Raw genomic sequence first — 17,650 nt, forward strand, 5'->3', positions numbered from 1 at the left:
TCCCCAGCTAATAATGGATTTTTTGAAAAATTTTATAATTATATTTGTATATTATGATTATACATCACAGTGAGATTCAAAGAGATACATTCATAGATGCACACAACATCTCTTGGAATGGTTTGCTCCTATCCCCATTCCACTCTCCCCTCCTCCTACCCTGTACATGTTGTAAGGTTGTTCGTGATACCTTCATGTATCATTATAATATTATTTGGTCTTTTTCCTTCCTCAAGTCACCTTTTAGCCCCTCCCTCCTCTCTTCCCCAATCCCTTTTCACTATTCTACTGGTCTCTACTCCCTGTTACCATGAAATTTCTTGTATTTCCTGTTTTCTTTCTTGTTTCCATATATGAGAAAAAAACATACAACCCTTGGCTTTTTGTGACTAGCTGATTTCATTTATGATAATCCTCTTTAGTTTTTTCTATTTTCCTGTAAATAACATCATTCAGTTCTTTATGTCTGAGTTAAATTCCCCTATATGTATACCACATTTTCTTTTTCTGATTATTTATTTATTTATTTATTTGGTACTGGTAATTAAACCCATAGGCATTCTACCTCTAAACTACCTCTAAACTTCCATCCCTTCTTAATTTTTATACTGAAACAAGGTCTCACTAAGTTGTTAAGGATCTCACTATGTGCCTGAGGTTGGCCTTGAACCAGTGATCTTCCTGTCTCAGCCTCCAAAGTACTCTACTAAGTGGGGTTAGATGGAATAGCAGGGTAGTTTGAATTTGCATTTCCCTGATTGCTAATGACAATGAACATTTTTTCATATATTTCTTGGCCACTCATATTTGTATTTCTTATCTTGGAAAGTTTCTATTCAGTTTAACTGTCCATTTTTTTAATTGGGTTATTTGGTTTTTGGTGGTTTTTTTTAAATATATTCTAGATATTAGTCCTTTATTAAAGAAGTAGTTGACCAAGATTTTCCTCCTACTCTATAGACAGGCTCTTCATGTTCTTGCTTTATTTGCTATGCAGAAGCTATGGGAGAGGGGGGTTTACTGGAGATTGAACACAGAGCATTCTACCTCCAGGGTATACTCCCAGCCTGATTGTTATTCCTTATTTTTAAACATGGTCTCACTAAGTTGCAGAGGGTCTCACTAAGTAGCTGAGGCTGGCCACAAACCTGCAATCTTCCTGTCTCAGCCTCCCAAGTACCAGGATTACAAGCATGCACCACTACACATGGCTCTTTAATCCATTTTGAGTTGACTTTTATTCAGAGTGAGAGATAGAGATCTAGTTTCTTCTATGTATAGATATCCAGTTTTCCCTTCACTATTTGTTGAAGAAGCTGTCTTTTCTCTAATGCAAATTTTGGGCATCTTTGTCAAAAATCAATTTTATGTAATTCTTTAAATTAGTTTGTATATCTTCTATTCTGCCCTACTTTATGAATCTATTTTTATGCCAATACCTTGGTGTTTTTGTTACTATAGCTTTGTAGTGTACTTTTGAAATCAGGTATTGTGATGCCTCAAGCATGGTTCTTAATTCTCAGAATTGCTTTGTCTACTATACTGCCTCTTTTGTTCTTCCTGTGTGACTTTTAGGATAGTTTTTTTTTTCTTTCTTTTTCCCCTAGATCTTGGAAGGATGACATTGGTATTTTGATAGGGATTTTACTGAATTTATAAATTATTTTTGACAGCATAGCCATTTTGATAATATTTATTTGCCTATCCAAAGACCATGGAGGTTTTTCCATCCTCTACGGTTTTCTTCAGTTTCTTTCTTCAGCATTGTGCAATTTTCATTATAGATGTCTTTTATCTCCTTGGTTAGATTTATTTCTAGGTCTTGATGTTGTTTTCAAGATTTCTTTTTTAATGGATTCATTATTGGTATAGAAAAGCTATTGCTCTTTGTAAGTTGATCTGGCTACTTTGCTAAATTTGTGTATCAATTCTACAAGTCCTCTGGTTAAGTTTTTTTTTTTTTAGTCTTAAATTGTAGTATCATGTCATCTATAAACATACTTTTACTGATTTCCCTATTTGTATATCTTTAATTTTTTTTCTTTTGACTAATTACTCTGGCTAAGATTTCAAGTGCTGTATTACCTTTATGTATTTATATACTATAATATGAAACTGTTCTAGTTAATATAGCCACTCTAGTTAAAAATGTGAGCTACCTGTATAATTTGTATTTTCTAGTGCCTCATTAACAAACTAAAGTAGGCCATACCTATAATCTCTGTACTTGGGAGGCTGAGACAGAAGGATCACTTGGTTGGAGAACAGAAAAGAAGATGATAAAATAATTTTAAAGCTTTTTGGGTTTGTGCTGTGTCTTGGACACCTGCTATTGGGATATTAAGTTTCAGATATGTTTAGAATCTTCAGAACGATAGCAGAATTTACTGAATTATGTTCTTTAAATGTTCTTACTTGGTTACCAAAATACTTGGAAGGAATTTCTCAGAATAATTTTGTTCCATATGGGCAGATTATTGCTGTGAAGAAACACATAGGACCTTTGAATAAAAAGTTGAAGAGCATGGTGACTTATAATTCACATACCATTTGTTCCTTAACTTTCTTTAATGTTACGTCAGCACTGTCTGGATATATTTTTACCTGGGTCTTTTCTCTGTCCATAGTAAATACTTAACCCATATGTTTAGAGTTTTCAGTACCTTAAATAATTACAGCAGTAACTCTTTCCAGAACTTTCTATCCTTATTAATTTACTTGTAGTATGTTATTCTTTTTATACTTTTATTGGTACACTATAATTGTACTTCCAAGAGCTCTAATATGTGCACATACATGCACACCTCACTTGGTGTCTTCCCTTCTCACCTTGGCGCTTCTCTCCTCCCTCCCCACACATGTTAGCAAGATTGGGAGTGATTCCTTCATATATGGACATAACATTATTTGAACAGTTTCCTTCCTCAGTCCTTCTTTTCCCGTTCCTTTCCTCCCTTCCCCAGTCCCTTTCCACTGTTCTACTGGCCTCTTGTCATTAATATAAGGTCCTTTTTGTTTTCTTTTTTTCCCCCTAACTTTCACATAGGAGAGACTACATATGACCTTAACTTTCTGAGACTGGCTGATCTCATGTAGCATAATATTCTCTAGTTTCATCCATTTTCTTGGAAATGACGTAATTTTGTTCTTTATGGCTGAGTAAAATTCCACTGTGTATATATACACCACATTTTTGTTATCCATTCATCTTCTGACAGACACCTAGGTTGGTTGCATAATTTGGCTATTATGAATTGTACTGCTCTAAACACGAATATGCATATTTCACTGTGTGTGTGTCTGTGTTTTAGGTATGTTCTATAGTAGTTTCATTTCTAGTCTTTTGAGGAAACTCCATACTTGTCTCTATAGTGGTTATACTAATTTACAATCCCACCAAGTTTATAAGTGGTCCTACTTCCCCACATCCTGACTTCTTAATATGGATGATGGTGAATTTGCATTTTACACAAACTATTATATTATCTTCCCAAGAGAGTTATATCAAAGTTTACATTATTGTGCTTGAGACAAATTATGTGTTTGACTCATGTTTTAGTTTTTCTTGGTGTGCTTTATTTTTTGTTTTTCTTTTCTTGGGTTTGTTGTTTGTTTTGTGTGGTAGTTGGGGTGGAGCCCAGGGGTCTTCTCCTTGTGGGCTCTATCTTCAGCCCTATTTCTTTTTCTTTCTTTTTTTTTTGGGGGGGGGGAGGACAGGGTCTTACTAAGTTGTTGAGAGCCTCACTAAGTTCCTAAGGCTATTCTTGATTTTGTGATCCTCCTGCCTCAGCCTCCCAAATACTGGGAATACAGATGTGCGCCACAGTGTTGGGTTTGCTTTTTTGATTATTTAGAGACATATCACCAGTTTATTCCCAAATTTCTTGCTAAAGCTATAAAATGTCTCCCAGTATTGTTGCTGTTATAAAATACAACATCACCTATTTATCCTCAGGTCATGTATTTGGAGTTTCCATCCTTTGCTCTAGTCTATATTTTATTTCTAGACATCCTGTCACCTTGAGGTTCTCTTCTTAGCTCACCAGGAACAACATGAATTCCCATGCTTTCTAGGTTTACTTCTTCAAGTTAGTGGAGTATATGCTAGTAGTTTCCTCAATGTCTGTCATGCATTCTGCCCTTAATTTGATCAACACTTTGAATATATAAATCTTTGTGTGTTTGTGTGTGGTACTAGGGATAGAACCCAGGGGAATTCTACCTCTGAGCTACACCCCCAGTCCTACTTTTTATTCTTTATTTTGAAACAGGGTCTCACCAAGTTACAAAGGGCCTCACTAATTAGCTGAAGTTGTCCATATACCATGATCCTCCTGTCTTAGCCTCCCAAATGCTGAGATTATAAGTGTGTGCCACCACGCCTGGCTCTTTGTATATATATATAATTTTAAATTGAAAAGTTATTTATTTCCCCCAGACTTCTGAAGGAATTCTCCAGTTTTCTCTTAAAATTTGTGTTGCCATTAAAAACTTCATTGTCTTTTTAAAAAATTTGTAGGTAATTATTTGGCCTTCTTAAAAGTTTTTAAGATCTTTTCTTTACTACCAAAAATGTATTCAGTCTTCTAGAATGAGTGAGAACAAAAAAGAATAATTATAAACTTGACCTGGTAGTGTGTGGTACTCCAATATTTGTAGAACTGAAAGATTTTCCTGTTCATTTTTTTATTGGTTCAATATTTTATTAAATTTATATAGGAGATTCAAGATGTAGTTCAGTACAGTGGATACTTTCTTGCTTTACCCTACTAATTATATTTTAAGGTTCCCAAATTTGGCTCCCAAACTGGAGCCAAATTTTATTAGATGAAATAGTTACAGACTTTGTCAGTGAAAGTAAATGGAGGATTTGCGATCTTCATTCTCTTGTTACTTCCCTGTATACAGTGTGCAATGTTTAAATCAGGGTAGCCCTAGCTGGGCGTGGTGGCGCATGCTTGTAATCCCCGCGCTTGGGAGGCTGAGACAGGAGGATCGTGCAGGTTCAAAGCCAGCCTCGGCTACTTAGTGAAGCTCTCAGCAACTTAGTGAGACCCTGTTTCAAAAATAAAATATAAAATAGGGCTGGGAGTATAGCCCGGAGGTAGAAAGCCTCTGGGTTCCATCCCCAGTACCATAAATAAATAAATAAATAAATAAATAAATAAATAAATAAATAAAGCCTTGTATCTATCACTTCATTTATCATTTCTTTTGTTGTTCCCTGATTTGTTTGTTTGTTTGTTTGTTTGTTTGTTTGTTTTTGGTGGTACTGGGGGTGAAACCTTCTATCTTTGGGCTACACTCCCAGGTCTATTTTATATTTTATTTGGAAACAGGGTCTCTTAAGCCAGCAAGGCTGGCTTTGAACCTGCACGATCCTCTTGTCTCCACCTTCCAAGCACAGGGATTACAAGCGTGCGCCACCGCACCCGGCATTCTATTCATTTTTTTTTTTAATTTACTGTGCTGTGCAGAATCTTTTTAGTTTGATGTAATATTATTTATCTGTTTTTGCTTTTATTGCCTGTACTCTTGAGGTTTCATCCAAAAAATCTTTGCCCAGCCTAGTGTTATGAAGTGTTTCCCTCTATATTTTCTTAGTTTTGGGTCTTACATTTAAGCTTTTAATTATCTTAAACCAGTTGTATTTGTTGAGAAATAGAGGCCTAATTTTAATCTCCTGCATGTGGATATGTAGGCAAACCTTGTTCTTTTATGTCATATTTTAATAAAAGACAATACTTTTTTCTTAACCTCTAGTTCTATAAAAATTTAAAACGGGAGTTCTTAAAATAACCTGATTAATCTAGTTATCCATTCTCCTTCAACTTCTATTTCATTTATCCTTCTTATTATCAAATCTCTACTATCTTACATGATCTTAAAGTCCTACAGATTTTTGTGTGTCCTTCTGATGGATATATACTATCAGATATAGATATATACCAATAGTCTTATATTTACCTCTCTAAAGGGTGCATGTTAAACATATGTTGCATATCAGGTCTAATGAGAATTGCTCATTCTTAGCCAGATTAGATACTTATATTCAGTTTCAATATCTCATGAGCAATTAAGAGAAAACCTTCCTTTCTTGAAATATTAGAAAACATCTTTTTAGTATAGTTTACCAAAGATTGTCTATATGTTGGATATAGTGTGAAAGATCAGGCAGTTTACTTGACTATTTTCAAGTAGGCCTAACTTTTCAGGGAAAAAGAATGTTTTGTATTTTGACTTAAGTAGAAACATCATCAAACCGGCTTTGAACTCAATTTGGAGAGGAGTTTATTAACAACCTTGTGCTTCTAAATCATCAAGCCCACTCTAGCTGTGCTCTCTGAGACGAGGAGCTCTGTCCTCTCTGTTGCAGAGACAGATCCATCATGTCTGTCTTGCTTAACTAACTTGGCCCTTTGCGCTTAAAAACCCCGTCTTCCTTTGCTTCTTATCTTCCCTTATTTTATTCTTTCTTCTGTGAAGATATCCCTTTGGCTTGGATGTGTTGCCAAAGGGAAGAGCATTTAATAAGCCAGTGGCTCTTTCTTGGTAAGTAGGCTCCCCTTGGGGTTAACCCATTAGCCTACTTCACCTAGTGTTCCGTCCTTTTCCAGGACAGTCTCCGTAAGAAGGATGACAGGATTGAAGAGCTGGAGGAAGCACTGAGAGAAAGTGTGCAGATAACTGCAGAGCGGGAAATGGTGCTGGCACAAGAGGAGTCAGCCAGGACCAGTGCGGAAAAACAGGTCTGCGATTTTATACGGTTACTGGCAATGCTGCTGGTTAAACACAGAGTAAAACTCAACCAGGGTAGTTTTAGGTAAGCCATTCATAGTGCGCAATTATAGAGTTTTCAAAGTACTGCATCAAATGTAAGTATTAAGACTTAAATAATAAGAGCTATAAAAATATTCACCCTAATGCAGAGGTCTCATCATTAATAATTTAGAACTCATTATACATATTTATGTAATAGAAGTTAATATGTCCGATAAGATGAAATGGAACTTGTGTGTGGCTACAAGACTGGACAAACCCTGGCTTTTAAATGGAATGAGAAAACACAAACATTTCTGACCTTGCTCTGTTCAAAAGAATATTATTATAATAGGGTAAATATGAGGGGCATAGATACTGTGGCTTGAGTCCCAGATCAGCATGTCTTCACCCTCAAAGTGGCTTCTTCAAGAATTCTGCTGTTGCTGTTAGTGGTATTTATTTTGTGTAGTTTCTAATTTATTTATTTATTTATTTTTAGTTCCCTGTACAGTTGCTTTGGACTTTTTTTTTTTCATATGTGGGGCATTGAGGATTGAACCCAGGGGCATTCTACCTTTTAGCTATTCTCCCAGCCCTATTTTAGTTTTTATTTGGAAAAGGTTCTCACTAAGTTGCAGAGGGCCTCACAAGTTCCTGACGCTGGCTGCAAACCTGCAATCATTCTGTCTCAGCCTCCCAAGTACTGAGATTACAAGTGTGTACCATATCCAACTGATTTTGACTTTTTATTAAAAGGATTAAAGATGGGAGGTGTGAATGGAGAAAACATTTTTTTAACAATTGCAGCAACTTCACTTTCTATTCTGAGGGTGTGATTTGAAGTTTTGAATCTTCCTCACACTGAAGTTCATGACGTTTTATTTTTGTAGTAATTGTTTTCTTTTCCTTTTTTTTTTTTTTTTTTTTTGTAGAAGAGTAATAAATGCTAAACAGGTAAAAAGAGTTCAGTGAGCGGGTGACCAGAACCTGTAGGTAACTTCTTTGATCAGATCACTGGTGTTATTGTGAATTAAGGTATTTGGAGAGTAAAGAAGAAGGTTCTATTTCAAGGCAGACATATTGTAATATGTACTCCTGGGGGGGGGGTCCCTTCATAGCCATGTTAGATATAAAAATATTTGTAGTGCCAACTATAAAAGATTGTTGTGATAAATAATTGTTGTGAGCTCGGAAGGGATTTTGATTTTACCCCTTTGTGCATTCTAGTTTTTGAGTGCCCCTCCCACCCTTTTCCTTTCTGTAAAGATCTCTTTCTGCTCTGGCCTCAGTGTTAAGTGACAAGTCTTAAACACCAGAGATTGTGTGGAGGTTTTGGCAGTTTATAATACATCATATTGTTATTTTACATCAATTTCTGTTATTTGGTATTCTTTTTTTTCCCCCTCCAGGTCTGGAGATGAAACCCAGGGGCATTTGACCTCCGAGCTACATCCCCTGCCATATTTTTTATTCTTTATTTTGAAACAGGGTCTAAGTTGCAGAGGGCCTCACTAAGTAGCTGAGGCTGTCCGTGAACCGTGATCCTCCTGTCTCAGCCTCCCGAATGCTGGGATTTACGAGCGTGTGCCACCACGCCCGGCTATATGTAATAGCTATTTTGTAAGCTAACTGTAATGTGCTGTGGTGTTTTTGTTTTGTTTTTGTGGTACTGGGGTTCCTGGAAACCCTTCTATCTCTGGGCTACACTCCTAGACCTATTTTTATACTTTTTAATTTGGAAACAGGGTCTCTTAAGCCAGCGCGGCTGGCTTCTAACCTGCGCGATCCTCCTGTCTCCACCTCCCAAGCATGGGGATTACAAGTGTGCCATCACGCCTGGCTATGTGCTGTTTTGATTATATATTTATTAACTTGTTTATAAATTAATAGATTGCTTTATTTATTTATTTTTGTTATTTTATTGGTACTGGGGATTGAATCCAGGGCATTCTACCCCATTCTCCAGTACCATGTGTGTGTGCACAGACATGAACACACACACATACACTTGCACACAAACAACAGGATAGGAGAGAGATAGGATGAACACAGAATATGAGTCTCCTGATGGTGTAACACAGCATACTGTTTTACAGTATGCTGTTTTACAGCAGACTTTTTTTTTATTAAGTAGAAGAAGTACACTCTAAAATATCAACAAATAAATCAATAGTGTACATTTATTATCATTATCACATGTTATGTACTAGACACATGTGCTATATTTTTATATGACTGGCAGTACAGCATGTTTATAACAGCATCACCAGAAGCATGTAAATAGTGCCTTACAGTACTAAGCAAAAGGAATTTTCCAGATCCATTGTAATTGCAGTGGTCTCTGTGGTCTTTCCTTATTCAATACATGACTATACATGCTGTTCCAAAAGCCTGAAACTTAGAGAAGTTGTGTAATGACCTAATCAAGAAAATGCCCACCAACCTGTGTTGGCCAATTGAGAGGTGGAAAGGAATAATCCCAAGGGGAAATCCCAGAGCCCCTTTACTTTGTGTTATCCCTTCCCACGTGGGGCTCTTTCTTTTCTTCCCTTTCCCCTTTCCCCTTCCCCTCTTCCTCCCTCCCTCCCTCCCTTCCTCCCTCTTCCTTCTTTCTTTCTTTCTTTCTTTCTTTCTTTCTTTCTTTCTTTCTTTCTTTCTTTCTTCCTTCCTTCCTTCCTTCCTTCCTTCCTTTCTTTCTTTGGGTCTGGGGATGGAACCTAGGGGCATTCGACTTCCAAGCTACACCCCTGCCCTATTTTTTATTTTTATTTTTTGAAACCGGGTCTCACTGAGTTGCAGAGGTCCTCACTAAGTAGCTGAGGCTGTCCGCGAACCTTGATCCTCCTGTCTCAGCCTCCTGAATGTTGGGATTATAAGCATGCACCACCACGCCCGGCCACATGGGACTATTTCTAAATCTTTCTCTCCTCAATTTTTGTTGGGTTTTATGTTTGGTTTCATGGGAGGGTGTGTTTGCTTAAAATTAGTGTAAACAAGTCTCAAAATCACCAGCACTGAGGGAATATCTGTAGTTCAGTCATGCTGTTACAATCATAAAATTACTAAAAATATTTTCACTCCTTATTCTTTGACATTGAATTTAATTTTTGAGGGAGCCATTTGTAACATAATCTCTATAAATGTTTAAAGCAATGCCGATGAAGTAATAAGACTATTTTATAGTCCATTAACCTGGACTTATATTTTTACTACTCAATATTTAAATCTTTTCGGCAGTGATGAATGTATATTCTCTCACAATAGCTAACATTTGCAAATTTGAGTTGTGATTATCATTATTATTTATTGTAGTACTGGGGATGGAACCCAGAAGCATTCTACCGCTGAGCCTCACCCCCAGCCCTATTTCTTATTCTTTATTTTGAAACAGGGTCTCACTGAGTTGCAAAGCGCCTCACTAAGTAGTAACTGAGGCTGTCCTCGAACCACAGTCCTCCTGTCTCAGCTTCCCAAATGCTGGGATTACAAGTGTGTGCCACCATACCCAGCTGTGATTTTTATTTTAAAGCCCCCTCTTTTTTGTGAAACTGGGGGTGGAACCCAGGGATCTTCTACCTCCAGGCTATACTTCCAGACCTGTTTTTTATTTTGTTTGAAAACAGGGCCTCATAAGTAGCCAAGGCTGACTTCAAACTTGTGTGACCCTCTTGTCTCAGCCTCCCAAGTACTGGGATTAGAAACATGCGCCATCATGCCCGTCTTAAAGCCCATTTTTTAACAGTAACATTAATTTTTTTTTCTTCAAATTGCCATTTGGAGGTGGGATACTGGGAATTGAACCCAGCGCCTTGTGTGTGCTAGGGAAAACCATTTTACCATTGAGACCTTTTCATTTTATTTTGGTACAGGGTTTTGTTAAGTTACCCAGCCGGTCTTGAACTTTTGTGTGTGTGTATGTGTGTGATAATCGGGATTAAACCCAGGGGCATTCTACCTCTGAGCTCTATCCCCAGTCCTGCTTTATTTATTTATTTTGAAACAGGTTCTCACTAAATTGCAGAGGGCCGTCCTAAGTTTGCTGAGTCTGGCCACAAACCTTTAATCCTCCTGTCTCAGCCTCCCAAGTACTGGGATTATAGGCATACACCACACCAGGATGGCAGCCACAGATTTTGATAACCATGGTGGTGCTGGAAATCCCCCCCCACACCCCCAAATGGATTATATAGATTAGGCAATGTTTTGAAGCTACCCTTCTTGCTTCCTTTCTCATGGTCCTGAGGATTAAACCCAGGGGCATTCTACCTGAGAGCCACTCCTCCAGTCCTTGCTATTTTATCTTTATTTGAAATAAGGTCTTGCTAAATTGCTGAAGCTGGTCTCAAACCTGCAGTCCTCACCTCAGCTTCCCAATTTCTGGGAGTACAGGTGTGTGCCACTGCGCCCAGCCATATCTATCTATCTATCTCTCTCTCTCTCTCTCTCTCTCTCTCTCTCTCTCTCTCTCTCTCTCTCTCATATCTCTCTCTCTCTCATATCTCTCTCTCTCTCCCTCCTTCCCTCCCTCTCTCTCCCTCCCTCCCTCCCTCCCTCTCTCTCCCTCCCTCCCCCTCTCCCTCTCCCCCTCTCCCCCTCTCCCCCCTCCCCCTCTCCCCCCCACCCTCTCTCTCTCTCTCTCTCTCCTTTTTTCTTATTTTGAAAGATTTATCAGGTGGCCGGGAGTGGTGGTGCATGCTTGTAATCCCAGCATTTGGGAGGCTGAAACAGGAGGATCGTGGTTTGCGGACAGCCTCAGCTACTTAGTGAGGCCCTTTAAAACTCAGTGTGACCCTGTTTCAAAATAAAGAATAAAAAATTAGGGCTGGGGGGTGTAGCAAAAAAAAAAAAAAAAAGATTTATCAAGTTGTCTTTTGACTACAGCTCTGCCCAGTCATTTCTACAGCAGTTACCCCATGATGCCGGTGTATGTTTTCAGATAGAATAGTTTCCACAAATGAAGCAGTGCTGGTAGCTGTGAACCTGTAGAAGTAATGATAGAACTATAGTGGCACTCCCTGGTTCTTCCTTCCCTTCCCTTTCCTTTCTCCTTCCTTCCTTCCTTCCTTCCTTCCTTCCTTCCTTCCTTCCTTCCTTCTTCTGCTGGGATTGAATCCAGGGTCATTTTACCTCTGAACTGCACTTCCAGACCATTTTATTTTTTGTTTTGAAATAGAGTTTCAATAAGTTGCAGAGGGCTCCCTAAAGTTACTAAGGCTGGCCACAAACCTATTTCTCCTGTCACAGCTTCCCAAGTACTGGGAACCTATTACCTTGTAACTGTTACTGTTCCCTGTGAACATACAATTTAATCTTTAGTTTAATAGACATTATTCTATATTGGTCTGTGTATATTTTTTATTGTTTATTAAGTGGTAGTAATGATTAAAAAATCAAATGATTATTTTCTATATACTATCTTTTCAACAAACTTTTTAAAAGACATGTTTTATTTTTACAGATGCTCTACTATCTGAAAATAAAAGATAGCAGATATAGTCACTGCCTTCAAGAATTTCAGTATTTGAGAAAAGACCGAAAAAATGAACTTATTATGGTTGAGTCTGTTTAGTATTATAGTAGAGGTTCAAGTAAGTGCTTTAAGAATAGAGAAGTGGGAGCAAGCTTGTTATCCAGATTGGAGAAGGCCATAGATGGCTTCTTGGAAGAGAGGGCTCTCTAAAGCGCATGGTGTTCTAAACAAACATATCAAAGTCAATCACTAAGCCAAACATGGAAAGGAGGGAATGGGGCAGGAATTGGGTAAGGGCTAATTGGGTGATGTGTGCATGTACGTCTCCACCATCTTTTATCCCATTAAGATGTATGACTACAATGCACCAATAAAAAAGAAAAAAAAAAAGAAAGAAAGAATTAAAGATTGGGCGCAGTGACACATACCAGTGATCCAAGCTACTCAGTAGACTGAGGCAGGAGGATTGCAAAGCCATAATAATGAGTAAGTTCAAGACTAGCCTGGGTAACATAGCAAGACCTGAATCGAAATAAAAATAGCTAGGGACGTGTAGCTCAGTTGTTGAGCACTTACACACGATGTGTGCGGCTCTGAGTTCAGTTCTCAGTAATGCAAAAATAAAAAAGTAAAAGAATTATTTAAGCCAGGAGTGGTGGTGCACACTTGTAATCCCAGCATCCGGGAGGCTGAGACAGGAGGATCGCGGTTCACAACCAGCCTCAGCTACTTAGGCCCTTTGCAACTCAGTGAGACCCTGTTTCAAAATAAAGAATAAAAAATAGGGCTGGGCGTGTCGCTCAGAAGTAAAATGCCCCTGGGTTTCATTCCCTGTACCACAAAAAGAAAGGAAAGGGAGGAAGAAAGAGGAAGGAAGGAAGGAAGGAAGGAAGGAAGGAAGGAAGGAAGGAAGGAAGGAAGGAAGGAAGGAAGGAAAAAAATAGGGCTGGGGGCATAGCTCAGAGATAGAATGCCCCTAGGTTCCATCTCCACTACCGGGAAAAAAAAAAAAAAAAGATTTAGGCAACGAAGTAAAGGATGTTCCGTGTAAAAAGTCCAGAATAGGTAAAAGCTGGAAGCATCTAGGAATCGGTTGGTGGTTAGCATTACAGTTTATGGTAGTTATGAAATGCAGAAACTGTGAGGGAGGGAGGAAGAAGAGGAGAGAGAGAGGTTATTTTTGTATTAAAGGCAGTAGAGAACCATTGAAGTATTTTAAGTGGAGAACAATGTTTATTCAGTAGCTACTTGATTCATTCAACAAATCCAGTCACCCAGTGGATGCTGTAGTGATATTGGGTGTTAGGTAGTGTCGGCCAGGCAGTGTGGTTTCTCCCTTCAGGGAACTTACTAGTCAGAGGGAAACACAGACTAACCCAACAAAAAACATTTAATTATAAGTTATCACAAAATATTATAATAGAGAACAAGATGTTTTTGGTAGAAAATAATTTGGCAGAAATTGCATAGATTAGAACGTATGTTAGATTGAGTGTTCAGGGAGGGTCCTCTGAGAAAGGGACATTTAACCTGTGTCCTCAGAGCTGAGAAGAAGCTTGCCATAAGAACAGGAGGAAATCGAAATTATGATGGTAATAAGGTGTAAAAGAAGTGAATATACCTGAGGAAGACTAGAATTACTGCAACAGTAACAAAGGGACTATTCAGAATATTGGTGTTAAGAAAACAGATATGTCAGGTTGTTTTCACAGAATTGGGGGAAAAAACTCTTGGTACTTGGTTAGTAAGCAATAAATGTCAGCTTCTAAAGAGTTAAAAAATCATAAAATCCTTCATGTTTATAAAGAAGCTGAAAAAAAGATTTGAGAGATAATCTAAGTTGCCAGCTGATATATTATTATGAATAAATTTTGATGATAGGTTACTGAGTGGCTTGGGGCATATAGTTCTGAAGGAGTACAGAGAATTGCATTGCGTACTATATCAAAACTCCTTCCATTTCCTCCTCAACACCTGCTTGTTATGTTGCTCTGGTTCTCATTAAGTTGCCAAGACAGGCTTCAAACCTGAAATCCTCCTGTCTCAGGCTCCCAAGAACTGAGATTATAGGTGTGTGCTACAATGCCCTGCAAAAGTGGTGTTTTATTTTTTAATAAATCATTTTATAGTACTCAAGTTAGTTATATTATTTGGTGCTCTTTCAACTTATAGAAAAGCTTAGATTTTACAATAAACTCATAGTTGCATAATTTCTTTTAGGACATACACAATAAAAACATTTCAAGACATTCTAGGGAAGTGGTTGGGCAGATTGTAATGGCAGAATAGATTCTTTAGTGACTGTGTAGTGGAGAAAAGTGGGAGGATTTAGACTGTCTTTTTGAAATAGGGGTATAGACATTTAGTAAGTTACCTATAGGGGTACAGGCAGGAGAAGAAAATAAAGATGATCATAATCTTCAGATTTTTGCCCAGCTGGTGTTGCGAATGGCAATAACATGGGTTGAAGAAACTTGTGAGAAGAACTTGTCTGAGAATAAGAACCAAGAGATAACACTGATTTCGTAGCAGAATGTTTAATCGCATTGGCCCAGTATTCTCTTCTGAGATCTATTCAGATTTACTCAGAAATACTCTGATATTTCATTAACATCTTAACCAAAACCAATATCTGTCTACATCTGGAACTCTTTAATTCCTGCCTCCAAACCATTTTTCCCCTCAGGCTTTTCCATCTTATGTGAGAGAGCATTCAATCCTGCAAAGCTAAAATTAGATATGGTGATTGTTAAAGAGAATCAAGCCCAAGGTGGGTAGCTACAGAGCTTTTTGTGCTATGGCTCTCCAGTTTAGAAGGTCAGCCACAGCTTAGGGAAGCTGTGTTATGTAATGGTGAAGCAAAGAGGCTCTAGAATTAGACTGTGGTTAGAATTATGCTTCCATCCGCCTCAAAATTGTGTTTTCAAGCATGTTACTTGTACCTCAGGTCCCTGAAGTATCAAGGAAAGCTATCATGTCTTCCACACTGAAGAGATAATGTATGTATAAAGCACAAATAGCAGGGGCTGGCACTTAATGAACACTAGTCACTGCTGGCACATTATTCTTAGATATGATTCCTAAAAGTAAGAAAATAAAACAAATCCGATTTAAAAAATTAAGAATTTGATCTTTGTAGACTTAAATTGCATTTAGAAATATCAGTTTATTACTTTTCTTTCTAAAACACACAGATATACAAACATTTCTTGTGCACTCAAAGTACCTAGAAAATAATTATGTTCTTAGTAGCAGTGCATGCTTCTAGTGGATAAGTACTATTCCTTGCTAACGGTTTTGAATTCTGGGCTGGGAATGCACCTCAGTGGTAGTGTATGTGCCTAATGTACACAAGGCGCTGGGTTTGGTTCCCAGCAGTGGAAGAAAAATAAAAGAAAAAACGGGGTGGGGGGGGTCTTGTTTTGGCGTAAATAAATCTTTGTGAATTTCTCTTCACAATTGTTGAGTGGTTACTAAAGCCTATATAGTATTTGTACCAACACTAATAGAATGACAGTACTTTTATATCTGTTCTTCCACAGTGGTAGCCTGAAGTCACATTTTTCTGTCAGACACTTAAAATGTTGCTAGATTACCTGCAAATGGTTTTTCCTTTTATTTAATTTTAAATACATTTGAATGGCCACCATAGAGAGTCCCTGCTGTAATGGACAGGTCAACTCTGGTGTGTTGGATGGATGGATACCTATGTATACACATATACCTGTAGCATCTGCTGCTTAGTTTTTTGTTTTTTGTTTTTTTTTTTTTTTTCCTTTCTTCTATGGCTACAGAATTGTACTAGGGCCGGAATATACAAGTATTTCCTGCTAGTACTAAATCAGTTTCGTTTTGGGGGAAACATTGTCGTATGTCAGTCAAATGTAATTTTTCCTTATTATTAAGAAATAATAATGAAATGCTGGGTGGGGTAGTGCACACTTTTAATTGCACTACTTGGGAGCTTGAGAGAGGAGAATCACAGATGTGAGATCAGCATGCACTAAATTATTGAGACCCACTGTCAAAAAAACAAAAACAAAATAGGGCCAGGAGTATAGCTCAGAGGTAGAACACTTCTGGGTTCAAACCCCAGTACCGCCAAAAAACAAAAGGCAAAGAAAAAAAAAAAAGGGAAACTAGCCTATTAAAGCAGTAGGTCACTTTTAAAATACATAGTAATTGTATGTTTTTGTATTTTACCCCATATTCATATAATGCTAAACACCTGTATTTATAACATGACTGAAAGAATGAATGAAGGAACAGAATAGAGAAATTAGAAAGGCTCATTAATACCAGATGTCCCTAATGAGAATGTACTACCCAAGCAGAGCTAAGAGTTGAACAGCTGCAGAGATAACATTTATTTATACTGGTACTCAGTTTTTGTTTATTAAGAGATTTAAGAGCCTACTATATTCTGGAAACTGGGAATACTTTAGGGTCCCAAATGTATATGGTCCCTTACCTTGTTGAGTTTATATGTTAGTGAAGGATATTAACCAGGTGATAACATAAATAAACATGTATTTTAATTAGTTTTTTATTGATGCATTGTAATCATGCATCCTAATGAGTTTCAAGGTGATAGAGGCATGCATGCACACTGTACTCTCTGAGTCCTCCCCCAGTTCCCGCCCCACTCCCTCTCCTCCACCTTCAGAGCTCAGCACAGGGATTAGCTTTGATAGGTTTGTGTATGTTCATCGTGTCCATTGAAGTGTCTTCCCTCTTCTAGTCGTCATCCTCCTCCCATGTTCCTCTGTGAGGCTCTTTCCTTCACTAAGGTACTCTTCCTTGGTATGAAGTCTTTCCTGTGTCCCAACTTCTCCCTTGCTTTCTCATATGAGGGAAAACATCTAGCCTTTCACTTTTCGTGACTGACTAATCTTGCTTAGCATATTCTCCAGTTCTATCCATTTCCCTGCAAATGACACAGTCTTGTTGTTCTTTATGGCTGAGTAGAATTCCATTGTTTACATATCCCATAAATTTGTAATCTCTTCATCTGTTGATGGACATCTTGGCTAATTCCATACTTTGGCAATTATGAATTGTGTGGCTATAAACATAGATGTGCATGCATTACTATGGTTTTCTGTTATCAATTCTTTTGGGTAGTTACTGAGGAATGTGATATAGCTGTGTCATATGGTAGGCTCATTCCCGTCCTTCTCCACACTGTTTTCCAGAGTGGTTACACTAATTCCCAATCTCACCAACAATGTATCAGAGCTCCTACTTCTCCACATCCTTGTCAGCATTTATTATTGTGTTTATAATGATTGATATTCTAATTGGGATTAGGTAAAATCTCAGGATAGTTTTGATTTTCATCTCTGATTGCTAATAATGTTGAACTTTTTTTTTTTTTTTTTGGTGGTACTAGGGTTCCTGGAAACCCTTCTACCTTCT

At 37.8% G+C, this 17,650-nt stretch overlaps 1 protein-coding gene across 2 annotated transcripts in view; it reads left to right on the forward strand.

Moving 5' to 3' along the window:
• The window catches only part of ERC1 (ELKS/RAB6-interacting/CAST family member 1), a gene marked incomplete at both ends in the record, with an annotated part of 441,980 nt that overhangs the window by 205,698 nt on the left and 218,632 nt on the right, over positions 1-17,650 (forward strand). For both annotated transcript variants that reach the window (XM_080705759.1, XM_080705760.1), the window contains one exon: positions 6,618-6,749. In XM_080705759.1, coding sequence (XP_080561885.1) covers positions 6,618-6,749 — 132 coding nt within the window. The remainder of the gene's footprint in view (positions 1-6,617; positions 6,750-17,650) is intronic.

The sequence above is a fragment of the Muscardinus avellanarius genome (genome assembly GCF_963383645.1).
Source record: "Muscardinus avellanarius genome assembly, chromosome: 11".
Taxonomy (NCBI): Eukaryota; Metazoa; Chordata; class Mammalia; order Rodentia; family Gliridae; genus Muscardinus; species Muscardinus avellanarius.